This window comes from Chelon labrosus (genome assembly GCF_963514085.1).
Source record: "Chelon labrosus genome assembly, chromosome: 9".
NCBI lineage: Eukaryota > Metazoa > Chordata > Actinopteri > Mugiliformes > Mugilidae > Chelon > Chelon labrosus.
In genome coordinates this window covers 26,798,531-26,816,221 of record NC_140359.1, presented here as the reverse complement: position 1 = coordinate 26,816,221, position 17,691 = coordinate 26,798,531, and the positions used below count along the sequence as shown (strand labels likewise).

Genomic DNA, 17,691 nt, shown 5'->3' with positions numbered 1-17,691 from the left:
TCTTTCTAAGGGACACCTTTGCATGAGGTCCATGTACCAAGGTTCACACCTGCTTCACCTACTGAGCCACAGCAGCAAGTTGTACGGTCATTACTGCAAGCGCAGTCTTGTCCCAACAGATGTAATCGATACAGGTGTGTGAAACGAAAAGGTGAGAGATGTGTGCATTGCGTCAGCATCCCCCAGACGTGTCCACACTGCTGCTGCATGGGTGAAGAAATCATAAACAGAGCAGGCAATTACAGGAGCTCCAGTGAGCTCCTCCTCCTGCTCCTGCTGCTGCTGCTTCTTCTCCAGCTCGGTCGATTGTCCCTATTGTATTAACCTGGAGATTTTAGGATCATATGCAGCTTAGTGAATGAAAATAGAAGGATGAAGTGCAGGCAGGCAGTCACGGGGTGACCATAACACATCTGCAACATCCTCTGTAGTGGAAGCAGCATGCAAACAAAGAAGACTCGAGTGCGCTGTTTTTTCCCCCGGATAGCTGATCTCTAATGGAAATAAACTACACGGTGAGATCAGGCATGTTTAACAACCATGTACACATTAAGGCCAAAGACAGCGGAAGGCCTCCGGCAGGAAAACAACAACAACAAAAAAAAGAACCCCAGCGCGATCTCATCTCCCTGAGCACCCTTGATGCAAGATGTGCAACAACCACAGCAGACAGGTAGGTAGGTAGCTGCAGAAGTGGGTCACTTAAACAGGTCAGGATGGATGAACGAGGGAAGCCGGCATTCTTCTTACGATCTAATTAATACCTCCAAGACTTTCCCCGGAGCTATTTTTTGCCCCCTCCCTGCCAGCGTTCGGGCTCGAAACCAGACCGACGCCGCCAAACGAGCCACCAGCGGCCCGACGGTCAGGCCATTAGTCTGAGCGGCAGAGGGGGGAAAAAAAAAAACGGCGAGCCCCATCTGTCACGCCACCGGATGAGCAGATTAGAACGGAGGCCATGTAAAGAGAAACCAATTTGGAAAAAACAAGGGAGAAATTGCGAGGTAAAGGTGCCTTGAACAGCCCCCTCAGGACATGGGCACACATAATCAGTTTGGTAGAGGAGGGGGGTCTTTTTTAGCGTTGCATATTCACAAACGGTGTCTTGCTCATTAATCACTGAGAGTGGACTTCACATCATAGTCTCATTAATAGTCTCCCGGCATTGACGGGCTATAGAATGACCTTTGACACCTTACCCTCCGGTGCAGGGGAAACACACGAGGAGGGGATGATCATGACGACCACTGACTGGCAAATAGCAGACGTAAAAGCCGGGAAAAAAGAGGATATAAGTGATTCAGTCGAGCAAAGAGAGAGAGGGGATATTACCGAAAACTGATCCATATCATGTTGAGAGAGACAACTTGATATTCATATTGTAATTTGCAACGGACTGAGACAATTAAAACTGAGCCCGTCGTTATCTCGGGGGTCAGGAGAAAATTTATTCATAGCGTCTCATCAAGTAGTCCAGAAATGTCCCAAAAATACGACGGCGGCGGCGGCGGCACTTCACGAGTCTAACAAGCCCATATTATGAAAAAGGAGATTTAATTTTATTTATTTTTTATTCCCCAGCCTAAAATACCAAACTCATTTCCATACGCCGCTAACTGCAGGGCGGCATAATGAACCCAATCATGCCGATTTTCCACAGGTATTTCACTCGGAGACATCTGCAATCCCGGGAATGAAAGAAGACACTAATTTGGCTGCAAGGACCGAGGAGGATTTTGCGACTCTCAAAGTGTGTCTCAGAATGTGGGCGCGTGAATCTGAGCGAAACACACGAGCGCCAGCGACTTGGTGCAGCGCGGCGACGCTTCCAAGGTTTTTTTTTTTAAAAAAAAAATCCCGTGCACCCTCCCGCTGAAAATGCAATCACACTAAACATATGTGCAAAGGTGAAGTGTCGCAAATAAACAGCAGCATGAAGAGAGTCTGAAAAGATTAATGCAAAGGGGATTCACACTGAGGATCGAGCGAATAAAACACATTCCCAAAGGACCAGGCGGAGGCTGCTGCACACATCGAGGCAAGTTGGGGGGGCGGATTCACTACACAGAGGAAGCGTTTCATTGTGAGAGAGTCAATGGAACCACCTGGCAGGCCAGGTCTGCACAGCATGCTGATAAATACTACTCGCACACAAGCGCGCAGGTACAGTGCACACGTTTAGACGATGCTTCAAACTGCCGTCTTTCCGTTGCCAACATTTTTTTAACTGATGTTCTTCTGTTGGAAAAACAGTCTCATCCTGTAAAAGCGTTTATTGCCTACATCAGAGGGTTCAACGGACGACCTCTTCAGCGTCGCTGCGTGTTATTTGTTTGCTCGTTGGATTTTCTTTTGAGGAAACTCGGGTAACATCAGAGCAGAAACCTGGAACGGACGCTTGCGGCGTACAGTGATTATCTGCAGCCACATTCTTTCAGCCGAGCAGGAGAACTGAACTCCCTGTATGGTGTTGTTAGACTTTGCTAATGCCTTTGGCCGTGTGGTACATCATGGAAGAGATCCACCATTAGAGGTATGGATGGTCAGGGCATTAGGTATTGTTGAGGTATTCAGAGATGACTCAGAAGCAGTGAAGTCAAAAGAGTACGTTAGATCATGTTGGCTAGTGGAGGACGGGTGTGATGGTGGGATAATGGTTCACATCCACCTCTTATAATGACACTGGAGGTGATCATTCAGACTTTGAGGTGAGTGTAAGGTGTAGAACAGACAGGGCTCTACCCATTATCTGAGTGTATGTGAACAAGAATTTACACCAGTCAGCCACAACATTAAAACCACTGAAGAAGTGAATAACATTGACCATCTTGTGACAGTTATATGTTCTGCTGGGAAACTTCTGGACTTGGCATTCATTGGTGTGGATGTTACTTAGACATGTAGCACCCACCTAGACCAGACCAGGCACCCCCACCCCATAGCAATGACACTCCTTGATGACACAGGCACACACACAAAAACACTTTAGGAACAACTAAAAAAACAGCACAAGGTGTTGACCTGGCCTCCAAATTCACTAGATCCCAAACTGATCAGGTATCTGTGGGATGATCCACAGAGGCCCCTCCCCTCAAAGGTCCCCCCACTAACAACATTGTGTTGATCAGACACCACAGGACACACCCTTATTATTAATCATTTATCTTGGTAACATGCAGCCATTGTCTGAATAGCATTTTAATGACAGCATTTTACAGTCAATATCATGTCATATCTGTTGTGCAAGGGCAGAATGTTGACTATCCAGTAGTTTTACCCAGAATAGTCAGAGTTGAGCTTTGCTGTTTCTCCCTCTCTGCAATTTTTGAATCGATTGTTTTGGACCAATAAAGATGGAACAGATCGAGAAAAGGTTAACTGAGGAGGTTCGGAGATACAAACATTTGTACAACTTGTCTTTGACAAAATCTCGGCCAAAGTTTCAGTCGCCATTGTTGAAAGTGAAGCAGGAAGTAGAAACAAAAATTGACCCGACTGGCAAAAAAAGTGTGGACTAGCTTTTGGGTCTAGTTTTTACAGAGCGAGTCAAACTGACGAGCGCACCGACCGTAGGCTACGTACGTAGGTTACGACGTCTATGTCCTGCAGTACCTTAAATGAGCCTTAAAAGTCTCTTCCCGCACTTTACGTTAAGTTCTAGAGTTGTCTCTAGAGCACGATGAGCTGCCAACATAAATCTCCCAGCAGTGAAAATTGAGTGCAAATAGTTATGTGTCAAGTATTGTCTGATGTGAATATATGGCTGCATATGTCCAGAGCGTTGTAAAGGAACAAGGATTCCTGGCTGCCGTATCTCAGGACAGGTGTGGGTGGGAGGAGATTAACACATGGGGAGAAGATTTGAGGAAGCAGATGATAAGCCCACGGGTTGTAGCTGGCTCCGCCGTAGCTGGTGCAGATAAAAAAACATACAATGGGCGGTTTAGTGTGTGGAGCTCAAAATGTCACGGGAGGACACAGTGGATGAGACGTGAAAAGGAAACGCTCTGGTTGGAGAGCTGGGGGTGTGATAAGTTGGTCGCTGAAAAGTTTGGTGCGAAAAAGTTGACGGTGGCGTTGCATAATTTAAACGACTAAATTATTCATGTGTGCAGAGTTTGAAGAAGTGGAAATGGATGACAGTTTGTCCGTTTCAGTGTTACAGTCGGCAGTGGATTGATGGGGATGTTGAGTCGGTGTAGTAGTTGGCTTTTCTTTATCTAAACATGAGTTAAACTGGAACTGAAAGTGGAAAGAGTTGAGCTTCTTTCAATGCTCCAAACAAATTATTAAATTCCTCTCTAACTTCCTTCAATTATGAAGTTAATAAAGACACTTTGAAGCCAGAAAGCATAAAATTCATTAATTAATCAGTATTTGTAGATACTATTACACTGTTAAAAATGGTTTCGTGCACTGTTTAGACACATCGTCTCATTAATTGGTTTTGCTTTATCTGTGTTACTTTCTATGTTGCAGATTAATACTGAAGGAATCAAAGCTAAAACATGTTGGTCCTTTAGATTTCAGCTTTAGATTCAGTATGTTGGTATTCTCTCAATCAGCTTCACAAGGTATAAATGGTTTTCCAACAGTGTTCCCAGAGGTGTTGAACACTTGTTGGCTGCTTTGCCTTCACTCTGCGCTCCAACTCATCCCAAATCGTCTCAGTTGAGTCAAGGTCGTCCCAATAAGCGCAAAGACCGGATGGGATGGTGTGTCTCTGCAGAATGCTGCTGTAGCAAGGGGCTGTACAGATTGCTGACTAGTCAGTTTGTCGACTTTGCGCTTTGAGCATCGTGTCGACTATGATCACGTGACAAAAACATGGACGCCTCCTAGAAGACAGGTGAGGAGCTATGGTTTAGGGGCCTGAGATGTCTGTCTTTCTCGACGCCCATGTCTCGAGATCGCTATAACCCCAAACTTAAACCACTTAAAATGAAGGCACTGCTTCCCAATGACACCTCAAGGATCATGTCGACTAGTCACTGATCACGTGACAATAACAACTTGGACGCCTCCTAGAAGACAGGTGAGGAGTCCAGTGGGTCATTGCAGCAAACTAGCAGCGGTTCATCAAGTGTGTGGAAATACTTCACTAAAGATGAAGCCCATACTACTGTGTCATGTCAGTCCTGGAATACAACTAAAGTACAACTGCAATGCATCTGAAAAGGCTAATGCTAACGCTAGCAGAGGAACGGTCCAAATCCTCTGGACAGCAGTCACCAAACATCCTATTTGATAAAAGTATTAGACCTTTAGCTGCAAGACGTGAAGGCTACAACACACTGTGGAGTACTATTAAATGCTACTGATGGTGCTGAGGTGCTGCCTGTTTTTATACAGGCTATACATATCTGCAGCTCACAGTATGTAGCACATGAGCTGTCTGTTCTCAGCATATGTATTCAGGTCAAGAATATAGATTTCATTACTTTCTACTGTGTTTTTATCAGTGACATCACCAAAGGCTAGTCGGCGTCGACCCCTGCAGGTCGCCATGCTGGTTAAACGTGCCTTGAATTTTGAATGAATCACCAACAGGGTGACCAGCAAAGCACCCACGGTGGAACCAAAAATCTCATCAGACCAAAGTACAGGTTTCTTCTTTTTCTTCTTGCTTTTTGCAGCTATTGGGCTGTTAAGGCCCCGATTCACACAATCTCCTCTGAACAGCTGATGCTGACTTGTATCCCGCGAAGCATTTATGTGGGCTCTAATCTGAGGTGATGTTAATTTGTGGTTTCTGCGGCTGCTAACTCTATTGAATTCACCCTCTGCAGCAGAGAGGTAACTCTTGGTCTGCAGAGAGCTGATTAGAGCTACTGCTGTGCACTGGATATCCTGTGTAGACAGCATTGTCAGTTCTGAGAGATTTTGGTCATTATTTAAGAATCAGGATCAGAATCAGAAATGCTTTATTAATCCCCAGGGGGAAACTGGGTTTGTCACAGATACTCCAACAAATCATAGTATAAAAAGAAAAAAGAAAACAGAATTATATATAAAAAGAAGGAAGAATAATGCATATATATGCAATAAGACAATATAAACAATAAAATGTGAATACAACTGTATTTATTGCATTGTAAAGATATTTTATTGCACTGTATTTATTTGACATTGAGGGAGGAATTGTAAAGACTGATGGCCACAGGTAGGAAAGATTTCCTGAGGCGTTCTGTGGAGCACACTGGTTGGATTTGACACAAATAAATAAATAAATGCCGTCCATCACAGAGTCAAACTGACAGCGTATTCTGGATATAACGCGGTAACACATCAGCTTGGAAATGTCGGTAACAAGTCACTTACCAGTCCACTGGGTTTGCTGAGCGTATGAGTCTATGCATATTAGTTTAAGTCTCTCAAACAGAAGTTGTTCTTTCCTGACAGGTTATCCTCTAACGTTAGGTGGCTAATGAACAGCGGTGCATATTTAACGTCCGTGTGTGTGTGTGTGTTAGTGTCAGGCTTTATCACAGAACAATTAAAATGGGACGTAACGAACGCGGGGGTTCTCGGCGCATCAGCAAAATGCAGCAGATGCCTTGAGGACGGCAAACTTCCAGAGGACAAAGCAGGAGGCTGGACGACACTGATAAACTGTTGGGATTTAACTGTGCAGCACAGACACGGGTTTAGACACACTCTATATCGGACCTGTTTTAATAGAACACTGGGCAATGTGCAATAACCCTCCTTCACAGTGTGTGTAGTTTTAACATTATATTGAAAACCAATGAGGCATAACATTATGACCACCTTCCTAATATTGTGCAGGTCTCCCATGTGGTGACTCATCAGAGAATGGACATGGGCCTTCTGAGGGGGGATCTTTGAGGGGAGGGGCCTCTGTGGATCATCCCACAGATACTTGATCAGTTTAGGATCTAGTGAATTTGGAGGCCAGGTCAACACCTTGTGCTGTTCTTCATGTTCTTGCTCCCAGTGCGTGGCACTGGTGTGTGAATTGTGTGTGTGCTTGTGTGAGCGAATGGGTAGATGTGTCTATGACTGTAAAGCGCTTTGAGTACCAATAGGTAGAAAAGCGCTATATAAAAGCAAGGCCATTTACCATCAAGGAGTGTCATTGCTATGGGGTGGGGGTGCCTGGTCTGGTCTAGGTGGGTGCTACATGTCTAAGTAACATCCACACCAATGAATGCCAGGTCCAGAAGTTTCCCAGCAGAACACTGAATTGCCACAGCTCTCCTGTCAGTGGTCATAAACTTGTGGCAGTACTTTAACTTCTGTGACATTTTGCAGAATTCTGTAAATTTTTGACCTGCAGAGTTTGTCGGTCGTACTAGTTTGTAATCTCCAAAGTAACATCCACACATGAATGAATGCCAGGACACTGAACTGTCACAATGTTATTTACGTCTCCTGTCAGTGGTCATAATGTTGCGGCTGATCGGTGTATGCACCTGTGTTTTTGAAAATTCTCTGGAAAATCATTTGTGGGTTTAAGCAGGTAAAAAAATAATCAACACACGTACCTAAAAAGTAATATAACGCTTCAATTCTCAACATTTCCTGTGTCTCTACACGGTTGTTCCAGGGATCTTGTTCGTTACCGCATCGTTTCTTTTGATCGGCGCTCTAAATATAGGCTAACTCTGGATTATGACAAGAGGGTTTTCCCTTTCCTGTGTGTGCTTCTTCTTCTATATTCAAGCCCCGTGGCAGGTCCTGCTCGGCTCCCCTAGCTGTGTAGCAAGATGGAAACCTTTTCAAACCTGCTGCTAGACGGGGATGTGTGTGTGTGTGTGTGTGTGTGTGTGTTCACCACAGTGTGTTGCAGGTGTGACGTAAACTGTGATCCCTTGAGAACGGATAAATGACAAAAGATTCCTCCCATCGTCTCCCCCTCTTCCTTCTCCTCCTTCTCCCCTCAGAGGAGAGCGTTGCAGGGGGAAGGCAGGAATGAACAAGAATCCGCAGGCTATATCTGTCAGTTTGCCTGATGCCCCCCTTGACACCCCTCCGCGGAGAGTTAGCTCCTCTCGACGACCTCTCTGTCGCAACGCTGACAAGCCATGGGGTGGCCGTTCTCGAGGGCGAAATAGCGGCGGAGAAGCCCCTCTGAACTCTCTTGTCAGGGAGCTGTCAAGAGCCCAAACATGCGAAAGGGTTAAAAACAAAAAAAAAATCACGAATGTACGGGCCGCGCAGCACGCCCCGTCCGCCCACGCGCACAAACAAACACAAAGATCTTGTCACTCAAGCAAACGGGGTATGTGATCTGACGCAAGATGGAGGGCGCTTACGTAACACTTGATTCATTTCAAAGGTGTAATTGGATGTCTGTTTGGGTCGGGTGGAGGAGGCTCTTGGCACCGGCAATATCAAAGCTGACATTCATCAAAGTCTGCCAAAATAACACAAAGTTATTTCTGGATGGAGGAGAGAAAATGAAAAGAAAAAAAAAACGCACACACAATAAAATCCGACCTGACATTCTTTTCTTTTATTTTACATGATGCAAAAACACGTTTCTGTTACACAAAAAAAAAAAAAGCAATGTAGGTTCTGTAACTTCATCCAACGTATCAGTGTTAAATACTGCTCCTTTAGTGTTCTTGATAAATGCAGATAGGAAGAAAAATATATTCACATTATGATTCTCCAGAATAAATTGCTTTCAGAGGGAAACGGCACATTAATTCAAGGAGACGCATTAATTCAAAACAGATGCTAATTTCATTTCAGTTTAAAAAAAAGTGGTTGTTTTCATATAAAAAACATAAAATACAGTTTCTTCATCCAGTTTGAGTTAAAAAAAAAAAAAACACGAGGTACGAATGATAACTTCTTCATCTTCAGGTACGGACGAGACATCTCTACGTATACGAGACGCAAACATATGTCCTACATGTGTCCTAGTCCTGAGACTAAGGCACATTGCTTGTTATAACTGAGAGGTGGATTATACAGAGAAACAGCTTCATATCCACCTTTAGATCATAAACTCCCCTCACTAATACTAATAAATGGCTCTTTAAATGTATTATATACTGTATTATATATGTATGTGTGTTATAGACCTGTATTTGCTGCTTGAGCATGTGGAAATATGCTGGCATTAAGAATAAAACAGAATATAACACATTGTCACTGTTTAACATAATAATAATAAAGTCTAAATCACGCCATGTGATTTAGAAATGACCCCCCCCGTCTGCATTCACACAAGATAGGGATAAGCAAACTCTCCATCTTCACTCCACTACATGTCAGAGGACATTTTATTCCTCTCCACGGCTTTACTTACTTTGCAAATTTGGATTATTAATAATAATATTAATAAATCGTGATGTGACGGGACTGTTCTGATCCTGGGGGAGAATTTGCAAACTACCCGTCAGCGCCACTTCTCCATCTTTACCGATGTGATGAACACTTTAATGCGCGACTTGGTAAGATCCAACACATCTACATCTGCTGCCGCGCATCCATCTCATCATCCACTTGGTTTGTCTGATGGTTCTGAGCTTTACTCTGTGAATGGCTCAGCCACGTCTCGACTTTGCACCCTGACATCTGTCCAAACTTTGATTTTATAACACATCCTTCATAGTTCTCAGGAGACAAGAGGCAGAAAAAAGCAGCGAATCAAACAAAACTCTTAAAAAAATACCCCCCCCCCAAAAAAAAAACAAAAAAAAACAAAAACAAACAAACGAAAAAAACACAGAGATGCCGATTTACACTGGATTAGTTTTATCACAGGACCTCTGTGTATCAGGGTAATTTGCAGTGTGGTGGTTAGCACTGATGCCTCACAGCAAGAAGGTTCTGGGCTCTAATCATAGACTGTATATAAATATGGACAACGTGTCTCCACTTCCTTGCAATGGTCAAACTGACGCTATTTTCCCGGGGATACGGGCGGCGCCATCATGTGACTTTGGAGCCAGAGTCTGATCAGTACAGTCCGAGAGTGGAGCCAGAGTGGATCCGACCACACTTCCTCCACACTAACTCGTATTTTCGTTTCATTAATACTACGTTCTGCTCTACCTCCACCAGTTACAAGGAAATGGTGGATTATACACTGTACTTGTTTGCGACTACCAGTTGCTATGCCAACCGCTCCGTAAAGCGGTCCCGTGGGACTACCTAAAATGACGGAAACTATCCTTGATAAAAAAAAAAAAATTATTTGACGTGTATTTTAGTGTTTTAGTTTGGCTCAAGTCCCGCCCACTAACATGGACGGGGTGGAGCTTATGACCTATACTGCTGCCAGCCACCAGGGGGAGCTCTACTTGCTTTGGCTTCACTTTTGAGGAGCTGTTCTGCCGTCCATCTTTTTATATACAGTCTATGGTTTGAATCCATCAATGCCGACTGGTTCCTTTCTGTGTGGAGTTTGCATGTTCTCCCTGTGTCTGCATGGGTTCTCTCCAGGTTCTCCAGCTTCCTCCCACCGTCCAAAGACATGCTGGTTAGGTCTGCTCTGTGTTAGCCCTGTGATAGACTGGAGACCTGTCCAGAGTGGACCCCGCCTCTCGCCCTATGACAGCTGGGATAGGCTCCAACGGACAAGTGGTTACAGAAAATGTACGGGATTAAGATCGTAGAAGACCTTCGTTATTGTTACAAATGACTAGAGGTCCCCAGGTAAAACTAGTCCTGTGCGAACTCGACTTAAGACGATTACAATATACTGATGTAGCTAACTACTAAATATCCAAGGTCTGGCTCTCTTTAAAATTATTAGTGGTTCATTTCTACTCTGTAATCAGATAATGTAGGTCACCTCAATTGGGAATGATTTAATAACCATTCGAAAGTCCACAGTCCCATTAGACCCACTGGAGTAGGAGCAGTGTATATATTTTCTTCATGTTTTCATTAATAAATCCAGAGTTTACTTCAAAATATTCATGGGAAATGTACTGCATGTCACACACACACAGTCCCTTGTAAACACGCACTCATTTTTTTTTATGACTCTCAGATTTAGTGCAGGAACATTAGGAATGTGTTCTTGTTTGTGCGTACACAAGGCCCCTGGAGTTGATGCAGCTTATTTTTTTTATTTATTTTTTGGTCCGTAGTGTTCCTTAGGGGTTCTCCAGGAAGCAGAGGGTAAGGCCCTGTAGTGTGATCAGCCTTTACAACTCACCAGGAATGTAGAAACGAGAGGTTCGTAGCAGTTTTGCGTTCCCCACCTCTACGGGCACGTAGTTTAAAGTTCCTCAAAGAAGGCAACCCGGGTCTTGGTGCTCTGTAGTGTTAGCTGCGAAAGACATGACAGCAAAGGCACGGTGAGGCTTACAGTATGTGAGCGGCGCAAATAAAAGCAGAAACATTCGAGCGGTCCAGCAAAAATAACCACCTGACCTTTCCCTGATACTTTCAACCCAGTCTAATCCTTCTGTGCGTTTCCAGTGCATGCATCGATAGCAGCTAGCACAAGACCGTGAATTTCAATTGAGAGACAGTGAAACCAGCACATGGATGACCAAGAAAGCTTCCTGGGTGAAAGCACATTGGAAGAACTTTGCTTTTAGAATAATGTGTTAAAACAACAGGAGGAATTGGTTCAAGCTCAGGCAGCCTGGAGTCACAAGAGTTTGTTGTGGTGCTGGGATTTAGTAACGTGCCAAAAGTAATACCGTGAAATATAAAATGTAAACAATAATTACACATAATGCTGCCAGTCAGTTACAAATTACTGCCTTCTATACCTGATCAGGCATAACATTATGACCACCTTCCTAATCTTGTGCAGGTCTCCATTGTGGTGACTCATCAGAGAATGGACATGGGCCTTCTGAGGGTGTCCTGTGGTGTCTGATCAACAGGATGTTGTTAGTGGGGGGGCCTTTGAGGGGAGGGGCCTCTGTGGATCATCCCACAGTTACTTGATCAGTTTGGGATCTAGTGAATTTGGAGGCCAGGTCAACACCTTGTGCTGTTCTTCATGTTTTTTTTTAGTTGTTCCTAAACAGTTTTTGTGTGTGTGTCTGTGTCAGGCTGCATCCTGCTGGGGATGGCTGCTGCCATCAAGGAGTGTCATTGCTATGGGGTGGGGGTGTCTGGTCTGGTCTAGGTGGGTGCTACATGTCTAAGTAACATCCACACCAATGAATGCCAGGTCCAGAAGTTTCCCAGCAGAACACTGAATTGTCACAAGATGGTCAATGTTACTCACTTCTCCTGTCAGTGGTCATAATGTTGTGGCCGATTGGTGCATATATACTGCTGCCAGCAAGAGATTAAATATTTCTGTGTATTTTTTCAAACTAAACTGCACTATATGCATGATGAACACAATAATGCACACAGGATGAAAAGCTTGTGTTTTAATAAAGACGGGTTTAACTACAGTCGTCGCTGTATTTGTGAACATACATGTTTAATGCAGCCGTGTCTCTAATGAAGGCACTACAATACTAGAGTGGAAACAGAATGTGTGATTTGACTTCTTTCCCCAGATTAATCAAAAGACCCAGTGATCATGAGGAGAGTCTTTGTCATGTTGACTGCAAACAAACCCGCAAGGTTATTATGTTGGTAATGAATCTCTGATGACATGAAAGCGCGCAGCATCGTTGATCCATCTTATACTGACTCTTAATTTGCATAAACTGAAACAAAAATCTGCCTCTGTCTGGGTTTACGGCTGGATTAGTGTCACAGATGCACAGCACCGCGACAGACAAACAAACTGTTAAACAATTTACCGTCCTTCCTCTGACCGGCATTGATCGTGGATTTCTCTCCAGGTTTAAATGAGCTCGTGATGGATTAATTCAGACCACTGGCCGGGCTTTAACCCTTCCAGCGCAGACAACCATTGACTCATCTAATGCTGCATAAAGAGAGCGCCGCTTCACATTAGCTGTGCAAACGTCCTCCTCGCTTTAACATCTGTAGGGTAAAGGGACTTTGCCAAAGTAAATATTAGACCGAGGATGAAGGCGGACAGTTTGGGAAATCCGGGTTATTTCTGGGCAACGTGCAGATCGAGGGATTTAAGTAAATCCAGGCAGATAATGTGTGGGTGAGGGATGGATTTGTAGCGTAATGTTTACCAATCACCTTCTTTTGTCCCTGCTGACGGGCAGCCCGAGCGACGCTTGTGTGTGTGCGAAAGCCTGGCGGTGTGTTTACACTGGAAAGAGCATTAACTCTTCATTCAATGCTTCTGGTATTTATGCTGTGAATGGCACAGCGACCAGCCATTTGCAGAAAAGAAGTCATTCTGTGTATTGTTCAGCACAACGAGAGCCACCCCGATGGTTGACCTCCTTTGTGTGCCACTTCACAGTCTGGATGGACTTTTTTTATGATATAAAGAAAGCATTTCCTATTTTTTTCTTTGCAAAGAATCACTGCAGCGCTTGTGTGTTTTTAATTCAGTTGTTGAGAACGAGCTCTCCCGGCAGGCCCGGTGCTAACGGAGCAGAACCTGTGACCTGGTAGAAGAGCAGAGAGAGGCACTGGAGCATGTTAGGAGGGCGTTCATTAATCATCCGGAGGGGAGAAGGAGTCTGCCCGGGGTTACATCTGGTCCTGATGCTTTTGGTTTAGAGATCTGCGCTTCATCCATATTCCTTCTGCTCTTTTTTTTTTCCCACCAGCTTCACAGTAGATTCCTGGCACTTCTCTGTGGCTCAGCCTCCAGTCAAACTTCCTTTTGGACATTTTTTGTCTAACCTTCTCCCCTCTTTTGGCAAAGCCGAGTAAGTTCCCTCACTCTCGACCTCTCGCCCCTCCTCCCTGCAATGTCATGTGCCTCGGCCCCTTCCCTCACTAACAAGATAGATGCCGGCCGCCTCTGGTTCAATAAAACCAACGCTTTTAACTTAGCTCCTTCTCCTCTCGCGCGCCAGAGCTGCCCCCATCAATCCCAATGACTAATCACCGAGCAAAAATCAATTAATGCTCCCTTAACAATGTTACACTGGAAACCAAAACGGAGGAGAGGTGGGAACATAGCTCCGAATTTTTTTATTTGATACTCCTATTGAAATTAAAGAGATACTGGAGTGGGAAGATAAAGGAGAATGAGTCTAATCTGGCAGTTCATCAGAGGACAGTGGAAATATAATCTACCGTGTCCCTGCCTCTGACCAATCAATTATAAACTAGCCCTCAAGATGAAAGAGCCTGTCACCCTTTGTATTATTTTATATCATCACTAAACCAAGCAGTGGGTCTTAGGCGAAATAGCCACTGATGGGAGCTGATGTAAGACGCATACAAGAATATAGATTTCCCTCTCTCTTTATTTATTTTTTTATTTTTTTCAGTTTAAGGCACTTAAAGACGAGAAATCACTTGTGCACTTTGAGGGGGTCACAGAAATAGAAAATGAAGGATTGCTCGTTCTCCCCCAGCGGGCTCCATCAAAGAAGAAACTCGAGGTTGAAAAACGAACGCGGGGCCAAGTGGAGGCGGCTGCTATTAAGTGATGCTCTGAGAATCAATACCCCACCTTAAAATAATACGACGGTGAGGCATGGGCGTTGTACTAGAAAAGGACTGTAAGATGAGAATTAAGACCTCATTTACTCTTCAGCCACTCAAGTGACTCCAGCTGCTAAGCAGATTAATTCTTCTAAATGTAATCGAGATACAGTACAGATAGACAGCAGTGTGTTTCTCTCCCTGTTAGATGATTGGACGCCTACCAACAGTATATTCACAGAGTTACTAATTTTTAGATGTGGCTATTTTAATAAAGAGGCATAATAAAACGCCACCATGGCTTCATCATTATTAGAACACACCATGGGTTGTACAGACTAGTCGACTAGTCAGTTTGTCGGCGTTAAGCATCACGTCGACTAGTCACCGGTCACATGACAATAACAACATGGACGCCTCCTAGAAGACAGGTGAGGAGTCCAATGGGTCGTTGCAGCAAACTAGCAGCGGTTCATCAAGTGTGTGGAAATACTTCACTAGAGATGAAGCCCATACCAATCACGGCTGTGGCTCAGTAGCTAGAGCGGGTTGTCCACGAACCAGAGGATTAGCGGTTCGATCCCCGGAATGTGCCACATGCCGAAGTGTCCTTGAGCAAGACACTGAACCCCCAGTTGCTCCCAGTGCGTGGCACTGGTGTGTGAATGTGTGTGTGCTTGTGTGAGCGAATGGGTAGATGTGTCTATGACTGTAAAGCGCTTTGAGTACCAATAGGTAGAAAAGCGCTATATAAAAGCAAGGCCATTTACCATTTACCATATGACCGTGACATGTCAAATCCTGGAATACTAAAATACTACTCATCTCCCATCCCATCTCCTCTGGTGTACCACAAGGTTCTGTCCTCGGCCCAGTCCTCTTCATCATTTACCTCCTCCCCCTTGGTCACATATTCCATAAATACAATATTCACTTTCACTGCTATGCGGACGACACCCAGCTCTACCTTTTTCTCTAACCCCACCTCCCACCTCCCTCTGTGACTGCCTCCAGGAAATCAAGACTTGGTTCTCCTCCAACTTTCTCAAACTGAACAGTGACAAAACTGAGGTTCTTCTCATTGGTTCTAAATCCACCCTCTCCAAAGCCAACTGTTTCACCATCACCATCGCCCCTCCTTATCTGACAGAACTTCTCCACGTCAACACACCCAGCCGGACTCTTAGATCGTCATCATCCATCAGCCTCACCATCCCTCCTGCCCGCATGACCACCATGGGGTCCAGAGCCTTCAGCTGTTCCGCCCCCCGCCTCTGGAATTCCCTTCCACCCAACATCCGCAACACTGACACTCTGGCTATTTTCAAATCCCATCTCAAAACCCACCTTTTTCTGCAATCATACCCTCCCTGGGTGCTTTGAAAGGCGTCTATAAATAAAATGTATTATTATTATTAAAGTACTACTGCAATGCATCTGACAGGACATCCGCTAACGCCAGCAGAGGAATGGTTCAAATCCTCTGGACAGCAGTCAGTTAACAACTTCACCAAACGTCCTGTGGTAACAGAGAGAAGGAGGCTGCACATCAGCTATTCGATAAAGTTATTAGACCTTTAGCTGCAGAGAAATACCTGCTACACTATCACATCTAACAACACACTGTGGAGTACTATTAAATGCTACTGATGGTGCTGAGGTGCTGCATGTTTTTATACAGGCTATACATATCTGCAGCTCACAGTATGTAGCACATGAGCTGTGTGTTCTCAGCACATGTATTAGATTTCATTATTTCATACTCGGTTCTTATCAGTGGCGTCATCAGAGACTAGTCGGCGTCCACTTCACTTTCATCACAGTCGACTTTGCCGTGCAACCCCTAGAACACACCTCAACCAGTGGCATATATTACATGTTTACAGGAGAATGGTAGGTCACACAGTGACATGCACAGACACACAGGCTAGCAGTCACTTGTATTGTGTCGATAGCCGCATCATTAATTTCTTGAGAATTCAGGCGAGTCTGTGCTTCTTGTACCTTGAAGTCTTCTCTATTGGTTTTCCAATAATGTGACCTTAAGGGACACTGCAGATGTTATCAGATTTCTGTTCTGCTGCAAAAGACCTGTTGACAAATTAGGCTGCGCGAGTGCACAAAAGCAGACACACGAGGCTTGGGAGAAATAAGTGGAGAGTGAATATTTTTAAAGTGTGTGTCAGTTCAAAGCAGCTGAGCTCTTATCTACCTTTTTAAAGTTGCTGTGCTTGCTGGTTCCCTGCTCCGTGTTCTGGTTGTGAATGATATCCAGAGGAGTCTCCCTCTCTTTCAGCTTCAGGCTTTCGATCTCCGTCTTCAGCTCATTCAGCTGCTCCTGCAGGTGCTTGCTCTTCTCCATGTACTCGACCCTAAAAGTCGACAAATTGCAGGTTGGGACACGGCTATTATAACCACGGATAATTATGAATAAATACAGTGACAATAAGGGCAACGGCGACAAAGGCATGGACTTACATGATATGAATATGAATGATAATTATGCAGCATGTGTTATTACGTAGAACTTTAATGGGATTAATCAAAGATATTTGATGATAAAATAATAAAGTCTAACAGTGCCTTATAAGCCTCCTCCAAGGCGAAAGTAAAAATTCTCCAAATATAAAAACTCTTTTTAAAATCCTCTGGTGGGAAACTCAATTATGAGAAAGAAATCTGAAACCTAACACATCCTCATGGGTTTGTCCACATCCTGTTTGTTGTATTTCCAAAGTATATAAATGAGCTCTGTACAATGAACTACAGTAGCATGTTGAAAAAGGTGGCACTTCATAAAATAAGTTCAAGAAGTCTGGAAATATGCCTCTCTCTCAGTTCCATCAAAAGCCACCAGTCTGCACCACCGCCGCTGCTCGCTCGCATTTGTTTAAAAATCCTAATTAGCTAATTATATGACAACTAAGACTCAGGTAATTTATTCAGCTCCACGCCCAGGGGTCAAACTTGTCTAAATGTAGCTTTTCCTGTCTGCAAGCACCGACCCCGAGAGTTATTGAAATAGAATGCCTGGCAGCCTCATCAGTAGCAGCTAATGCCGAGGGTCAAATGCTCACCTGAACTCCTGAATCAAAATGTGCATATTTAAAACGACGGCGTTCCTCCAAGTAAAACACTGCATCAGTTTAGATCTTTCTCGAACCCACTCCGGGGTTATTTTCATTTGAATAAATCCATTTCCTCTGATGGTGAAAAATTAATCCGCCCGAGCTGAACCAGAAAGTGTAAAATGCG

At 44.3% G+C, this 17,691-nt stretch overlaps 1 protein-coding gene across 2 annotated transcripts in view; it reads right to left on the bottom strand.

The window, feature by feature from the left end:
* Positions 1–8,457: 8,457 nt before the first annotated feature.
* nf2a (NF2, moesin-ezrin-radixin like (MERLIN) tumor suppressor a) overlaps positions 8,458–17,691 on the bottom strand; it is a 32,242-nt gene continuing 23,008 nt past the window's right edge. For both annotated transcript variants that reach the window (XM_084551914.1, XM_084551915.1), the window contains 2 exons: positions 16,649–16,808; positions 8,458–11,257 (listed from right to left, as the gene is read on the bottom strand). In XM_084551914.1, the coding sequence (XP_084408040.1) occupies positions 11,207–11,257; positions 16,649–16,808 (211 nt within the window). In that variant the 3' untranslated portion in view covers positions 8,458–11,206. The remainder of the gene's footprint in view (positions 11,258–16,648; positions 16,809–17,691) is intronic.